The sequence below is a fragment of the Lampetra fluviatilis genome, chromosome 2 (genome assembly GCF_964198595.1).
Source record: "Lampetra fluviatilis chromosome 2, kcLamFluv1.1, whole genome shotgun sequence".
In the NCBI taxonomy this organism is placed as follows: domain Eukaryota; kingdom Metazoa; phylum Chordata; class Hyperoartia; order Petromyzontiformes; family Petromyzontidae; genus Lampetra; species Lampetra fluviatilis.
The window spans coordinates 24,814,337-24,830,425 of NC_136276.1; the positions used below are offsets into that span (position 1 = coordinate 24,814,337).

General features: G+C 53.4%; 1 protein-coding gene across 4 annotated transcripts in view; it reads right to left on the bottom strand.

Moving 5' to 3' along the window:
* The window catches only part of LOC144944586 (CUB and sushi domain-containing protein 1-like), a 785,462-nt gene that overhangs the window by 18,004 nt on the left and 751,369 nt on the right, over nucleotides 1-16,089 (bottom strand). For 2 of the 4 annotated variants that reach the window (XM_078872870.1, XM_078872877.1), the window contains exons 57-62: nucleotides 14,399-14,581; nucleotides 13,191-13,367; nucleotides 12,583-12,762; nucleotides 12,186-12,359; nucleotides 2,670-2,843; nucleotides 619-692 (exon numbers count right to left, since the gene is read on the bottom strand). In XM_078872870.1, the coding sequence (XP_078728996.1) occupies nucleotides 619-692; nucleotides 2,670-2,843; nucleotides 12,186-12,359; nucleotides 12,583-12,762; nucleotides 13,191-13,367; nucleotides 14,399-14,581 (962 nt within the window). Of the gene's footprint in view, nucleotides 1-618; nucleotides 693-2,669; nucleotides 2,844-12,185; nucleotides 12,360-12,582; nucleotides 12,763-13,190; nucleotides 13,368-14,398; nucleotides 14,582-16,089 lie in introns of those variants that run through there. The other 2 variants (XM_078872887.1, XM_078872896.1) reach the window with 2 other exon arrangements.

Here is a 16,089-nt window from a genome sequence, read left to right on the forward strand (position 1 = left end):
ATCGAGCTCTGGGCAACTAGCCAAAGGTACCCAGACTTTACTAAAAAAAACTAAACTATTTTTTTATTTTACGAGGTAAGGCACATTGCGCTATGTAGGACTTTTTTGAGAAGCGACCCAGCCATCACAAATGACAGCTCACCGAAGCGGCTTATCACGTGGACATTTATAGCGGTGGTCAAATACTCTAAACGAGTGACGTCTATTCTAAATGTGGAGGGGAAAACCGGAAGACCTGGAGAAAAATCCATGCGACCACGGGGAGAGAGACACGCAAACTCCAAATATACAGCAGGCGGCAGGTTCGGGATCGAACCCACGATCTCCCGTCTACTAGGCGAGGGAGTTAACATCTCGCCATCATCGGGCACCACGGCTCAATGTGGGCTGCGCACGTCACTGCGGTGAAGCCGTTTACATTGCCGGGTGGACAGAGATGAGGGGGGGAGTGATGATTTAAGAAGCTTGGAACTTTGTTTCAACTGCCGAGCCGGGAGATTGAACCCGCGACCTCTGGATTGCAGGTCCGGGGGGTGCGAACGCGTTACACCGCGGCAGCCGATGCGGCAGTTGGATTAATACAGCATGGGGGAAGAAGATCGCTGGTGTAGACATTGCCTGATATCCCAGGGAGAAGTTCTGGAATCCGTTGTGCGGCGTGCCGGGGTTGGTGCAGGTCGTGTGAGATGCTTCTGTAACAAGAGGACACGGTTTTGCAGACAGAAGCAAATATTGTTGCCGCTTTCCAAGACACCCTCCTTATACCTTTGCATTTGAGCTCAACCTCCAACAGGGCAGGGGCTCATTTTATTTTGAGTCAAAATCAACATACGGCATGTCGTGATACTCTCTCTTCATTTTAACACGAAGGCTTTCGCGACCAATATCATCCATAAGAGTTTTATTTTTTGTTTTGGGTTAGATCGCGCTAATATATAAATGTGTCGTTAAAACCCGCCACCACCCGACAGCCAACTAGTGAGGGTTGTCACGTAAACAGAACGTGCCAATTCGCCACAAACAAAGACAATGCACGTATCAGAGCACTTACAGCTCGGGGTGAGCAGCACTTATCAAAAATATCATATCGATTTATCATACTTTGATACTGGCAAAAAGGTCCCATGATGTACATAATAACGCCTGTCGTTTCCATTGTGGCACGTGCCAACACAAAGAAACACTTTGTCGTGAAACACGGGATCAAACTGACGTCAAACTCCCTCTGTCCACCTCACTGGCAGCTCCATCTCTCTTTCCTCAGGTGCAGGCTTGAGATGTCGCTCTTCTCCCCTGCCTGTGGGTGGCTATTTCCCTCTGTCCCGTTGTCTTGATCAGCAGAGAAATCATCAGGATTTTGCTCTCCCCCGAGCTTCCTCCTTCACTTCCAATAATATCCCTCATTCCTCCTCTCCCCACCACTATCTCACAACACGCACGCATTTATTGAGCTGCTGGGTCGGCTTCTCGGAATCGTACGCCACGAGGGAGGTAAGCCGCTCCCCCTGCCTTCCATGAGCCTCAGGTAGGCCTCTGCGCCAGGAGGGTTCGCACCTACGATTAGCGCGGGTGGCTATGCACAGTGCGATGGAGGTTCAACATATGTACGTACATTCCAGGTACACAGGTGGACGGGCCACTATGACGAGGGTACATTTAACTACCTTGGATTGACGATCGTCAACGATGGAAAATCCCTGGAAGAAAGAAAGTCAAGTGCCGCAAAGGCAAAAGCTGTCGCCGTCCAAACTTAACCCGATCTGGAACGCCAAGAACGTCTAAATAGTCACTGGGATCGGAATCGTGGGAGCAGGAGTCTCATCGGTTTTCCTGTATGGATCTGAAACTCGGACTATAACAGCAAATATGCGAGAAATATCCCAGCGATGGAAATGAGATGCTTCAGAGGGCCACTGCGCATCTCGTAGGCCGCACCAAAAGATTGATTCAGTCGAGTGCGAGCAGCGATAACAAGAATAAATTAGAGATCACAGCCGACGACGGTCCGTGAAATCCAGAAAAGCAGAGGTACGACATCAGTAACTACCACCGCCCTACAAAGGTGGAGGAGAGGGAACAGGGAGAAGTGAGAACACCTCCAATGGACTAACATTGTGGAATGAATCAGCTGTTCTGGGGACACCACCCAAAGGCTGGCCAAGGTTGGGTGTCCACTGACGGAGGCCACAGCAGTGATGCGACACGACTACCTTGTGTACAGAATCTTCAGACATAGTCGCATGTGGGCAATTCACTAATTCAAATGGTGTTGAATTCCACTTTAAATAATTAAACTGCTGTAGTTTGCAGTCAACTCCACTCCATGCGGCTCCAGTCTCCATTTGTCCTTTGAAACATTTCCTGCAAGGTTTTCCGTTCCCGAAAGAGCAATGCCTCTCAATTAGGGATTTGAAGCTGGTAAAGTGAAGCCCACGTGGCTGCATCTGTCAACAGCGGCCTCTGCTCGCAATGCCCCCAGGGTGGGAGAAGAGACGACGATGGGAGGAGGCAATGCCAAAGTTGAGCGGTCCGAGGGAAAGAGGCAGAAAGGGAAGTGAGATGACCCGCAGTGCGGTGAGTGAGTGAGCGGTTGGGAGAGTGAGTCTGGCGAGTGGGTGAGTGAGCCTGTGGAGGGAGGGAGAGAGGGGGCGGGACGGGACGGGACGCACCGATGCAACGCGGCTGAGTGCCGCTCCACATCCCGCTGGCCATGCACACGCGCTTGGCAGAGCCGACCAGCACCAGCGGAGAGGCACACGTGAAGGAGACCTCCGACTGGAAGGTGAAACTCCTGCCTTGTCGCTCGCCGTTGGCGGGGACGCCTGGGTCTCCGCAGAACATGGCTGTCGAAATGAATGGCACATTTGTTTGGATACACACGTACCATCCATATATTTAATCCGCTCGTGTTGATGGGGCTCAGTGTCACCCAACCGCGACCGCTCACCACAATACGGGGCACACGCAACACAACACTCGGCATTCGCCGTGAAGTGGCAGTGACGTCACCACGGCGCCTGTGCCAGGCCAGGTGCACTTTGAGGCCACGTGAAGTATCGAAGGCTCGCTGCTGACAGGAGGTCACGAGACAGACCCAGGTAACTGAGATGACTGGCAGATGCACCAGCTGTGCCCCCTACTGTGCCAACTGTGGAAATACAGGGCACAACCACTCCCCACGCTCACTCGCTCACCACGCTCACTCGCCGCGCTCACTCGCCTGCTCACCACGCTCACTCGCCCACCGCTCGCTCACTCACCACGCCGCAGTTCACCTCACTTATCTTTCTGCCTCTCCCCTCGCACCGCTCCACTTTGGAAGGAACCGCCACCTCCTCCCATCGTCGTCTCTTCTACCAAGTTCTCATTACCTCGCTCAATATCAAGAGTCGTGTTAACTATTTTTTTTTATCAATCACAACTCTAAGAGTGCCGTCCGTTGCTGGCCATTTGGCGTTTTTGGGCATTTGGGCCTGTGAATCGGTAATTGAGTAAAAACAAAACACCTGAATTGATGGAGCGCAGACCGTCAATGATATATGACTGCGGGGCTTCCGCAGGCTATTAAATTGTGTCATTATTCTCAAAGATGTTAAACATTAAAAAAGGAATACTGCAAACAAAATTAGCTCTTTTTTAATATAATTAAAACCATCAATAAATGCCGTGTATCTTTCATCAGTTAGCAGCCTTATTCTTACATGTGTGTATATGTTTTGTTTAAAGCTACACAAGACCGATGCGAATGGCCGTGCATAGTGGCCAGCGTGTTTTGCCTTCACCCCAAGAGAGTCTGCTCCCTCGCTGTGGCCACACTCGTGTCCAACGTGTGGCAATGAATGTCAACAAAGACAAACACTCCCCCGTCTAGCCTTCACAAACTGTTGGGGCAAGTGCTGTTCGCGAGCACCTATGAAGACCGGCATGGCACACGAGGGGATGGGTGGCCAGCACCACGCCCGACCACCTTTGTCTCACTAGTGGCAATGCTTACACACCGCACCAGGTACTTATTTGAGGCTGAGTCGACGTAGGGGAGGCCCAGGACAGGTTAAAATAATCGTCACTGGTGTTGGGCGTGAGTGGGAATCGAACTCGGGTCACCGGGCTCATAGCGCAGCGCGCTAACCACTACATCACTGCTCCCCATATCTTCACAGACACACAGACACAGACACGCACGTAAACAGACACACAGACACAGACACGCACGTAAACAGACACACAGACACGCAGACACGCACGTAAACAGACAAACTCACACACTGCGTATACTTCTACGAGGCAGGTGGATGGGAGTGGGCCACCAGCACTGCCCCATGAACCCAGTGACCTAAATTAAATTCCTGGCCATGGCTAGCATCAGTTATCGGTGAGTGATATCCGGATAGCTCCCGGGCCCCTTGCCATCGAAGGCGGAGTCGGCAAACTTCCCAGCGAGGTGATATGGAAATGAGGTGGATAGTACGTTCATATAAAGCGGTGATTATCATCAAACGAACCCCATGCCTAATAAACACTTGCGAGGCGTTTCCCCAACAGTGTAATGAGATACGGCTGTAAATTAAAAATTGTTTTAATCAACAAGAGGGTAAAGTCTTCATTTTGTCTGTCTGTATATGTAATTTTGAACTTCTTTCACACCGTACGTAGAAAACCGTGCTAATCGGAGGTGCGCTTTGGATAGTGATCTCGGCATCCTGTCAGAGCAGCCTTTAGAACTACGTATGGTGCGAAAGAGGTTCAACGTACATGCATATATAATAATACTAAATTGACGCCCTTATTCAATCCACTGCCTTTGCTCTCCGAGCACGTATGGGTTAGGGTTAGGGTGGTGGTGCAGTTATTAACAAACTGCGGTATGAACCTGGCGACTTCGGTTTAATTTACAGCCACGGCAAACATCAGTGGCAGTGCGGTGTCATAACGCGTTCTGCATATTCTCTAGGGGTGGCTTCGCCTTAAATTGGCTGCAGGATATTTCTTTGCGGATTTGGGTGGCACCCTTCATGCGCGATGAATCGGGCTGAAGACTATTCCATTCATAATTCCGGGTAACTCCAGAATTCCGTATATGTGGGAAAACAAACTCGACTTGAATTGGATTATGAGTCGCCCAGATCTTATTATCACTACGAAGAAGCTTCCCATGTCTCATCTAACAACTGCTGTGCAAACCCTGGTGTGAACACCGCACATCTAAGTATCAAGTTCATAGTTTTCAGTAATCTAAATATAGTGGTTTCAGAACAACCAGTTCAGAAAACCACTGTAAAATCTTTTTTTATTTTATCAGGTAAGGCCCACTGAGCTATATCGCTCTTTATCAGAATGACATGGCCACAAATGACGAAGTGGCTTGTCATTTGGACATGTATAGCAGCCAAATAATGTAAAAGCATGTTTCGCTACTGATGTATGCTGCGGCTAACAGCCAAACTTAAGTTGTGGGATTCAAGGTGCAGTGTACAAAATACTGCACTGCCGGACAAACGCTAACGGCCGTACACACAACCATTTACATACAAAGATCCTCCCCATAGCCTTAACAGACTATTGAGGCAAGTGCTGTTAGCGAGCACCTATGAAGGCCGGCACGGCACACGAGGGGGTGGAAGGCCAGCGCCAGGGCAGGTCCGCAGGTTACAATAACAAACAGTACAACAACACGATAGGAGTGCAAAGTCGAGGAAAGGGTAAGCAAGTCACAACATGAATAAATATAGTATATAAGTACAAAAATTCCTGCTGATTTTTCAACACAAATTGCAAGCTTGGGCAAGGCAGCAAAACAACAACAGTCCCAGACCACACCAAGACAACAACACACAGCACTAGTGCCTCAATGAAATGGAACATTTAAATTGAACAATCGATACATGTGTAATGCGGGCGTAAACGACCTCCCGGAAGTGACGTCATGGGGGGAGGAGTTACGTCACGTGGGGGAGAGGGTAGAGGTCTATAAGGGGGGTAACCGGAAGCAGTCGGGAGTGATCGGAGACTGGGAAAGTGTGAGGCCACGCAGGGCGAAGGGTGAGAGAGAGAGTGGCGAGATCGCCACACACCCGGGCCACGAGGATCGGCACCGTCGGCCAATGGTGACCGACCCCCGGGCAGCAGCAGCGAGGAGGCTGCAGAGAGCAGCGGGTCTGCAAGGGAGGAGTTGGGCAGCAGGGGTCTGCACGACGAGACAGCAGCGAGCCTGCTAGGAGGGAGTTGGGCTACGTGAGCGACAGCAGCCTGGGGCTGCAGAGCAGACTGTATATAGGGGAGTGCCGTGAGGGAAAAGAGATCGAACCCAAATAAAGGACACAGGACAGAGAGAAGCGTCCAAGTCTTTTATTACACTGGTGTCAAAAGTGTAACGGCATGGCTAAACAACTGAGAAAAAAGAATATTCCGTCTCCGGCATCGGCTTCATCTTCCGACGATGATGACCTTCCTCCTGCGGTGGACCCGACTCCGGCAGAGGAGGAGATCCGTGCTGGGACGAGTGCGGGTCCGGGGGTCCAAGATGTCGCCGCGTCGGCGGACCAGTCTGCACCAAAGGACGCGGATTTAAGATGGAGTCAGATGGCGGAGCAACTTGAAACTCTCAAGAACGTACTTGCACAGTTGTGTGAGCTCGTTACGCCGAGGACGGCGTCGGAAGGAGATGTTGGTGGTCCGCAGGAGCCCGGGTTGTCTTCGATGTCGACGCCATCAGCCACGCGGCACGAAGACGCCATCTTGGGCGTGGCGCACGACGAAAGGCGGGAAGCCGCCATTTTGGGCCCTCCGCGACGGAAGGCCGCCATCTTGTCGACACCACGCTGCGATGCCATGTTGAACATGCCACCGGATGAGTCAGCGGCTGGAGGGAACGCGCCAAGGCGTCGCAGTCGTCACCTAACGACTGTCAAGGAATTCTCCATCGGGGGCGATTGGAGTGCGTTCGGCCAGACCAGCAGCCGTTTTTGCAGGTGCTTAACGCGAGTGCCGAAAGCGTGTGTGTGCCGGCGGGTACCGTTGTGGCACATGCCACTACTGCGTTTACAGCTCATGATGATCTGTCCGGCCGGGGGTTTGTTGGAGGTGTTTCGGGCCCCGGAGCTGTAGATGACCGCTGGATTGCTGAATTGTGTGGGGAGAATTCAGCTCTTTCCGGGGAACAACGTTGTGCGATTCGTAAATTATTATCGAGCTATTCTGATGTGTTTAGCTCCGATGATTTGGACTTAGGACGCACCTCGTTGCTTTAGCATCATATTGACACAGGGGACGCTGCCCCTATTCGGTTGAACTCGCATCGGATGAGTCCGGCTGAGCGAGAGCATGTTCGAGGGGCAGTGGATGACATGTTGGCTGCGGACATAATATCTCCGTCTAACAGCCCATGGGGCGCACCTGTTGTTTTGGTCAAGAAGAAAGATGGCAAATTGTGATTTTGTGTAGACTTTCGTAAATTAAATAAAGTGTTGGTGGCAGATGCGTATCCCCTGCCGCGTATGGACGACTCTCTCGATGCCTTGTCGGGGGCGAAGTTCTTTTCAACGCTAGATCTCTCTTCGGGCTTCTGGCAGCTTCCCCTTGACGAGTCCTCGCGAGAAAAGACTGCTTTCCGTACGCCGCAGGGGTTATTCCAATTTAACTGTCTTCCGATGGGGCTGAATGCGGCCCCTGCCACTTTTCAGAGGTTGATGGAGTTGGTATTAACGGGGTTGCAGTGGGAGACGTCTTATATATTTGGACGATATTATCGTTTTCAGCCGCACATTTGACGAGCATTTATCGCGGTTGGAGGCCGTGTTGATCAGGATGCGTTCTGCTAATTTGAAATTTAAGCCTAAGAAATGTCACCTGCTGCAACACTCCGTGCGTTATTTGGGGCACATCGTCAGTGCGGACGGGGTGGCCACAGATCCGGACAAAACTGCGTGCGTCCGTGACTGGCCAACCCCTGCCACGGTGGGGGATGTGCGTCGGTTTTTGGGGTTCGCCTCATATTATCGGAGGTTTGTTCCAAATTTTGCTACGATCGCGAGGCCTTTGCATCTCCTGACGGGTAAAGGACACAAATTTGCTTGGGGACCGCCAGAGGAGGCGGCGTTTCGAGGCCTACGCGATCTATTGGCTACGGCACCGACGTTGGATTATCCGGATTTTGCACATCCCTTCATTCTGGATACGGACGCGAGTGACACGGGCATTGGGGCGGTGTTATCTCAGTCCAAAGGTGGTGTGGAACGCGTGGTGGCGTATGGTAGCCGGGTTTTGTCTCCCGCTGAAACCCGCTACTGCGTCACTCGCAGGGAACTTTTGGCTATTGTTTTTTTTCTCCGCCAATTTCGACCGTATCTGTACGGTCGTTCGTTTATTGTTCGCACGGATCATGCGGCCTTGCAGTATGCTCTTAAAATGGACCAACCATCCGGCCAGCTGGCGCGGTGGTTGGACACGCTGCAAGAATTTTCCTTCCAAATTCACCATCGGAAGGAAGTGCGTCACGCTAATGCGGACGCACTTTCCAGGCTGCCGCAGCGATCCCCTTGCGCGTGTGCGTCGGGGACGCATAGGTGTGGCCCGATTCAGCACCCCCCTCCGCCTGTCGCGCTGGCAGTCGAAGTGCCGGAAGCTCCGCTTGAGCCGGGGCCGGCTGATGCGGGGCCGGCTGATGGGGGACCGGCTGATGGCATTCTACATCTCCCGAGGTCTGTTTGGATTCGGGAACAAATGTTGGATGATTCTTTGGTAACGTTACGTAAGCAGCCTGTGAAGGGGAGTGGGAGACTCTGTGCGGGAGGCGTGCCGGAAACCGCTCTCCGTGATGGCTTGCTGATGTGGAGGGAAGGGATGCAGGAACGCTGGCGTCTTGTTGTACCGGCATCATTGCGGTACGAATTGATTAGGACTCTGCATTGTGACACGCTTTTACATCTGGGGGTGCAGAAGACGCTATTGACGCTGCAGCGAGACTACTATTGGCACGGCATGACGACGGATGTCGTCGGGCACGTTCGCGCGTGTCCCGATTGTGCCCGCCGTAAGCCACCTAAACATCCATATGTGCCGCCGATACAATCTATTCAGGTGTCTCGAGTTAATGAGTTGGTGGCGTTAGATATTTTGGGACCCTTTCCGCCATCCGCTAGGGGAAATAAATATTTGCTGGTAGGGGTGGAGTACCTCTCCCACTGGCCGATGGCCTGGCCTTTGCCTGACCAGTCAGCGGCGTCTATCACAGACGCCTTTCTATTTGGGTATGTTATGGACAAAGGGGCGCCGGAGAGGCTCCTTACAGACCAAGGCCGGAATTTTTCCTCTAAATTGTTGGGGGAGGTGTGTGCGGCTCTGGGTACAAAAAAAATACGGACATCTCCCTACCACCCACAAACGGATGGTATGGTGGAACGGCTTAATCGGACCCTGTCCGCCATGTTGTGCCATACGGTTAGTGAAAAACAATCGGATTGGGATTTGCATATCCCTGGGGTGCTTTCAGCGTACCGGATGACGCCGCATGCGGCTACAGGATATTCGCCGTTTTTTCTAATGTACGGTCGTGAAAACGTACCGCCGATTAATGAACAGTTGGGAACCGGAGCGAGGGGACCTGTCAAGCCTCTTCCTGATTATATTCAGGACACCGTTCGCCGAGTCACTGAGGCGCGGGTAGGGGCTCGCATGGCTACGGCCAAAGCCCAGGCTCGGAACGAGCGGTGTGCGCGACGTTCAAAAGGGGAATGCCCCTGGAAAACGGGGGACCTGGCCTGGCTCCATTGTCCACAGGTGCGGCCAGGTACCTCTCCTAAGTTACATAAGCCATGGCAAGGGCCGGTTCGCCTCATCGAGGTTCCCAACCCACAGTCGGCGCGTGTTCGGTTTGGTTCTCGGCGTTGGTTCGTCCATACATCTCGGATGAAACCATACGTGGCCCCTCGACCGGATGCGTCATCTTCTGAGGTTGCCTTGCCGGGGTCTGTTGCTGCCGACTCGCCCTTGCCTGTGCCTGCTGACTTTGCTAGAGCGCCTGTCGTGCCTTTCACAGACGAGCCGGCCGTGACGCGGCAGGGGAAAGAAGACTCAGCTCGGGGTGCGCCTATCACGGCTGCGGAACCTTTGAGGCCCGCAGCCCTTCCAACCCCGCCGCGGACACGATTGCGGGACGCCTCTGATGCTGCGCCTTCGAGAATAGGGGACCGGGACGTTGCCAGGCCTCCAATAGCGACAGACGAACTTCAGCCTGTCGCTCTTAAAACCCTGCCACGTTCCCGCTCGGCGGGAGGGCCACCGACCGTCCGGGACGGCCCGGCGACCCGCACCCGCTCGAAATCCCTCACATTTCGTTAATTATTGTGTTGTGTTCTTGTTCTTTCGGTATATTATGGTGTGTTCTGTGTCCTTTTTCGTATTCGGTCGTGTTCGCTCGCATTGCTTAATGGAGTTGTGTTCAGCCGAGGTCGGCTGGATTTTCTCTACGGGGGAGGGTGGTGTAATGCGGGCGTAAACGACCTCCCGGAAGTGACGTCATGGGGGGAGGAGTTACGTCACGTGGGGGAGAGGGTAGAGGTCTATAAGGGGGGTAACCGGAAGCAGTCGGGAGTGATCGGAGACTGGGAAAGTGTGAGGCCACGCAGGGCGAAGGGTGAGAGAGAGTGGCGAGATCGCCACACACCCGGGCCACGAGGATCGGCACCGTCGGCCAACGGTGACCGACCCCCGGGCAGCAGGAGCAGTGAGGAGGCTGCAGAGAGCAGCGGGTCTGCAAGGGAGGAGTTGGGCAGCAGGGGTCTGCACGACGAGACAGCAGCGGGTCTGCTAGGAGGGAGTTGGGCTACGTGAGCGACAGCAGCCTGGGGCTGCAGAGCAGAGAGTATATAGGGGAGTGCCGTGAGGGAAAAGAGATCGAACCCAAATAAAGGACACAGGACAGAGAGAAGCGTCCGAGTCTTTTATTACACATGGGTAAGGATCATCTCTGTCTGTTCATCTCCAAGGGTGTCGTTTCCCTGTCTGCCTCTCTGTACCAATCTCTATGTCCACCTTAGAGTCAATCTCTACGTGCTGTATGTCGATAATGCCTTTCATTCCCTCTGCCGATGTTTGCCTCCCTGTCTATTTATGCATGTCTATTCATGCTTGTCTATTTATATCGTTCTCTCCTCTTTATTTCTGTCTACCGATGTATCTCCCTACATTTGTATCTGCGTGTCTCTCTGCTTCACTGCCTTTGCCATTCAGAGTTTCCGTTTCTGCCCCTGTCTCTCTCTGTCTCTTTCTGCGTCTACCTCCATGCAACTAACTCTCCGGCTTCACGTATCTCTGCCCCTACATGGCACAGAGAAGGCAGGGACAAAGTCATAAACCCGTAACGGCTTTCCGATGTGAAACATCTCGTCTTAGTTTCCCGCTTTGTGAGGTGGCGGCGGCGACTCAACGTACGTATGTCCTGCTGAACTTCTTTCGCACCGTACGTAGCCAACCGTGCTCGTCGACCCGTGGCGCTGCTGGGAAGAGGCGGCTGGCCCCTTCTCACAGCCGGAGGTTTTTGAGCTGCGCGTCACCCTGCAGCTGGGCACTTCTTAAAATTACTCATTGTAAGTTTTTACGTCCCGTTAGATTTTTGTTTGATACATTTTTTAGAATGTGAATGGGGCATGATCATGGGGGTCGGCAACCTGCGGCTCCGGACGCCACACGCATCTCTTCAAGGACTGACTTCGTGATGTTATTTATCAAGGACCACCGTCGAGTATTCACCACGGGCATTGCGCGCTCTGAATTCGAAAAAATAGTATCTTGTTATTTTGGTTGCAGACCCCCAAATGGGCACGACCGTGGGGGTCCTTCTCACTGCAATGTTTTTATTTTCTGGATGTTGCCACAAGGTGGCAGTAGGTGCATTCGCTGCGCGGGCGCCCACGGAACAAGACCTACGCACGGGCTCACGTAAAAGGTCGGGGTGGGTCACGGGAGGGCATCATCATCCACAATGCCCCCCTCTACCCGCCACCGCATTATCTGCTAACGCTCAGCGAACGTGTTGAAAATCTCGAAAGATTCGCAGCAAAACTTAAACAACCACGTCATTAATACCGCCGCGCCTAATTCATCGGTCGCGAGCCGGCGTGGGTGGGGGGGGCAATGAAAACAAACGGCGGGGAAGCTCGCGGGGGCGGCGTGGCGGCGCCGGGACTCACGGAGGCACTGAGGGAGCTCCCCGGTCCACTCCCCGCGGCCCTCGCAGAACAGCGTGGCGCTGTGCGAGAGCTGGTAGCCCGCGAGGCAGCCGTAGGCGACCGCCGAGCCCCAGGTGAAGTCGCCGCTCTCCTGCCTCCCGTGCATCACGAGCGGCGGCTCCTGGCATCGGATGACTTCACGTGCAACGGCACACCGTTCGGTTTGGGTGCGCGATCAGTCATGGGTGGGTGGGGTTGGGGGCGCGGGTGGATTTGACCGTACTTCACCACGCTGGTCGGTGCGGGTTGGTGAAGAGAGCACGCGTTATGGGATGCTGTTAACATGAATTACGCTATATGGCTGAGATGATAACAGTCCATCTCCCACACGCAAATGTCAACAATGTAAAAAACTTACTTTTACACAGAGGCAGATTTCCAGACCAGACGCCTTCCTTGGTGCAAACACGTTGGCTTTGAGTTGTGGGCTCCATGGTGTAGCCCGGGTGACACCGGTAAGTGACGTTATGGCCAAAGGTGAAGTCCACGCCTGTCCGTACCGCGTTAGCCGGCGTTCCAGGATCGCCACAGGTAATGACTAACACGTAAAGCAAAGCAAACATAGAGCCATCGTTAGTTATCCCGCCGATGCGCACATCTACGCCGAGACGTGTGGCAGAATCCCGAGCTGCAGCTGCGTACACTGCGTCAGTTTCAGCCTCTCAGCGTCCCCAAGGAGGAGCAGAAAATAAATTCTGAAAACGCACCAGAGAACCACCGGAGAGCCACCCAGCACAGCCGTGAAAGCCTACGCTGCCGCGGGTTTACGCCGTCGTGCGTGTGTGCGTACGCCCGTGCGTTACCGATGCAGTAAAAACATCGCCACTAGAGAGACAAAGGAGGTCGGGCGTGGTGCTGGCCACCCACCCCCTCGTGTGCCGTGCCGGCCTTCACAGGTGTTACTCGCTAACAACATTTGCCCCAAAAGTCTGTTCGGGCTACACGAGGGATCTTTGTGCTTGTTACCGATGCAGCTGGGGAGGCTGCCACTCCACGTGCCGTTGGCGGAGCAGTGGCGCGTGCGCTGGCCCAGCATGCGGAAGCCGTCCCGGCACGCGTACGTCACCGAGTCTGGGAACACCGCGCCGGCCCAGCTCGCCATCACGCCGCTCATGGGGATGCCCGGATTCCCGCACGACACCGCTGGGGTCACGCACGCACGTACATGCGCACAGACACACGCACACATACATGCGCATACACATGCACGCACACATGCACACACACACAACAAGCACACACACGCGCGTATACACATGCGCACAGACACACACATGCGCACATACACACCAGTTACAGTGCCACGCCGATTATGACAGTAATGTTCACGAAACTCCGCACTTTTAATAAAACTATTTGGACGTATATATTTATTTCCCAGCCATCCTTAATTCACCATTAGTAATCCATCTATGGTTGAAGGTCTCCCCACGCAATTTCAGTCTCATGGCGGTCGTTTGACCATATTTCACCACACTGGGTAGTGTTAGTTTGTGAGGGGGGGAGGGCAGGGCTGGTGATGAGATCAGTATTCACTGCTGTTAGTTATGGTTTCATATCACAGTTCACTCGCATGTCTCATCAGTGAACTCCTCCAGGAGCAGCTTCTGATTGGTCAGATAGAGGGGGCTAAACGGGCTGGAGAAGGGGCGAGCTGATGCGGTAAGGGAGGGTGGCACAGTAGGGAGCACGGGTGGTGCAACCCCCCAGTCATCGCCATCAGTTAACCCATAACACCTGGGTCTGTCACGTGACCTCCTGCGAGCAAGCACCCTCCACACTTCACAGATGTCTCCTGGACATCTGTGAAATAAAGAGCTTCACAGCTCATCGGATTCCACCGGTCTAAATGAAGATGATTGATTCTGACACGGTCTCAAAAGCGCAGCTAGCCTGGCACAAGCGCTGCGGTGACATCGCAGCCAATTTGGTGGCGAAAACGACGGCTGCCGTCACGATCGCTGAAGGAGAGCGCACACTGAAATTGTTCGCATGCCGTGCCGTTTGCCGCGTGCTCAGGACCGCGCGAAGAAATGCATTTGGCCGATCGCCTCTGTTTTGGCTAACACCGACGTCACTGCTTTGTTGTTGTTTAAAGTAGGAATTCCCGACTCCTCGGGGCGTTGCGTACGGCGCTGGTGTTTACCGCCCGTGCTTTATATTCTCGCCCGCACCTCTGCAGTCTGGCTGCGTCCCCGACCAGCTGCCGTTGGCGAGGCACGAGCGGCGCTCCGAGCCGCGCAGGACGTAGCCGTCGTCGCACGAGAAGCTCACCACGCTCTCCGTCCGGAAGGCACCACCTCGCCGGGAGCCGTGCGGCGGCACCCCGGGGTCCCCGCACGCCCCGTGGCCGTCGCCTGAGAGGCACGATCATCCGTGGGGTCACGTAGAATGTTTTGGCGTCGCTCCAAATTCATTATTTTGTAATCCTTTTCATTTACCTGACCCCCGCCCGCCCGCCCGCCCGCCCGCCCACTCACCGCCCCCCCCACCCTCTCTCTCGACAAAGCAGAGCAAAATACGTTGGAACACAAGCCCACTCTATACACTTCCCCCCCCCCCCCTACGATTCGGTAGTTGGGATCGTGTTCTTTGTCACGGGCTATAAATCCTCTGTAACGTGAATGAAGTAATCATGCAAAGCACTGGCCTCGAATACGTTGCGCGCAATTATCCCAAAGCAATTAGTGTAGGTTCGTCAGGGTGCGAGGTTATGACATCGAGTTGAATGCAAATAGATTCGCTCTTTTAGGGATTGCTAAAATGCCCTTCCTTCGTCATTTTTTTCCATCATGCGTCAGGGCAATTATGAACCATTAATAAGCAGATAATTAAGATGCCTTGTGCATGCAGGACCCATGGAAAAGCAAGTCTTTTATCCACAGCTCTTAATTTTATTAAATAAACAACCGCCTCTCTCCTTACGCCACATTTAATTCCCCCCTGTTCTTAATGAGGTTAGTCAGAGTTGAAAAGTGTTATTACAAATTACCATTTCACGGGGTTGATTCTCACACACATATGCTCTCACACGTTTTCAAGCGACGTTTCCTTTGTACGAAAATTCAAGTGGCGATGCGAGTTAACATCGTTGCGACTCCCCGCGAGGACAGCATCAGATGGCATCACGACCACGATGCCACAGAAATAGTGCCGAGTCGTGCCGGTGTCGCTTGAGTGAATCTCTGAAGGATTTCCCGGTGTGCAGGACTCAGCGCACGTGTCGTCAAACTCAACGCGGCGACGCGACCAGCGTGGGGATGTGAACTCGCCATTCACCAACTCAGGGCGCTGTGGTGGCCAAATGTTAACTACCTCGCCTGGTATACACGAGGTTGTGGGATAGATCCCAACCCTGACGCCTGCTGCTGCATATTTGGAGTTTGCGTCTCTCTCTCCCCGTGGTCGCGTGGGTTTTTCTCCCGGGTACCTCCACATTTAGAATCAACATCACGTGTTGATAAGCTACTTTGTTGGGTGATTGATGATTGTTACAACCCACTCACTCACGCTCGGGTAATCCTGCCAGAACGTTAACTTCCTGTCGTTCAGAGTATTTGGCTGCTGCTATAATTTCCATGCGACAAGCCACTTCGTTGAGCTACCATTTGCGATGGCCAGGTCGCTTCTGAAAACAAACATAGAGCTCATTGGGGCCTTACCTGGTAAAATAAAAAAAAAGTTTAGCCTAGTTTTCATTCATCACGTATCTCCAGCCACTAGGCCCGCACCTGGTGACCAAGGCCACGACACAGTGAGACCGCTCGCCGTCCACGTCTCCCGTCAACGCGGTGGAGTAAGGCGTTTGTTTCACGCTGCGTCGGTGCGTTTCGTATTCGTCTTCTTCTCCGGCTGTCGTACGGCT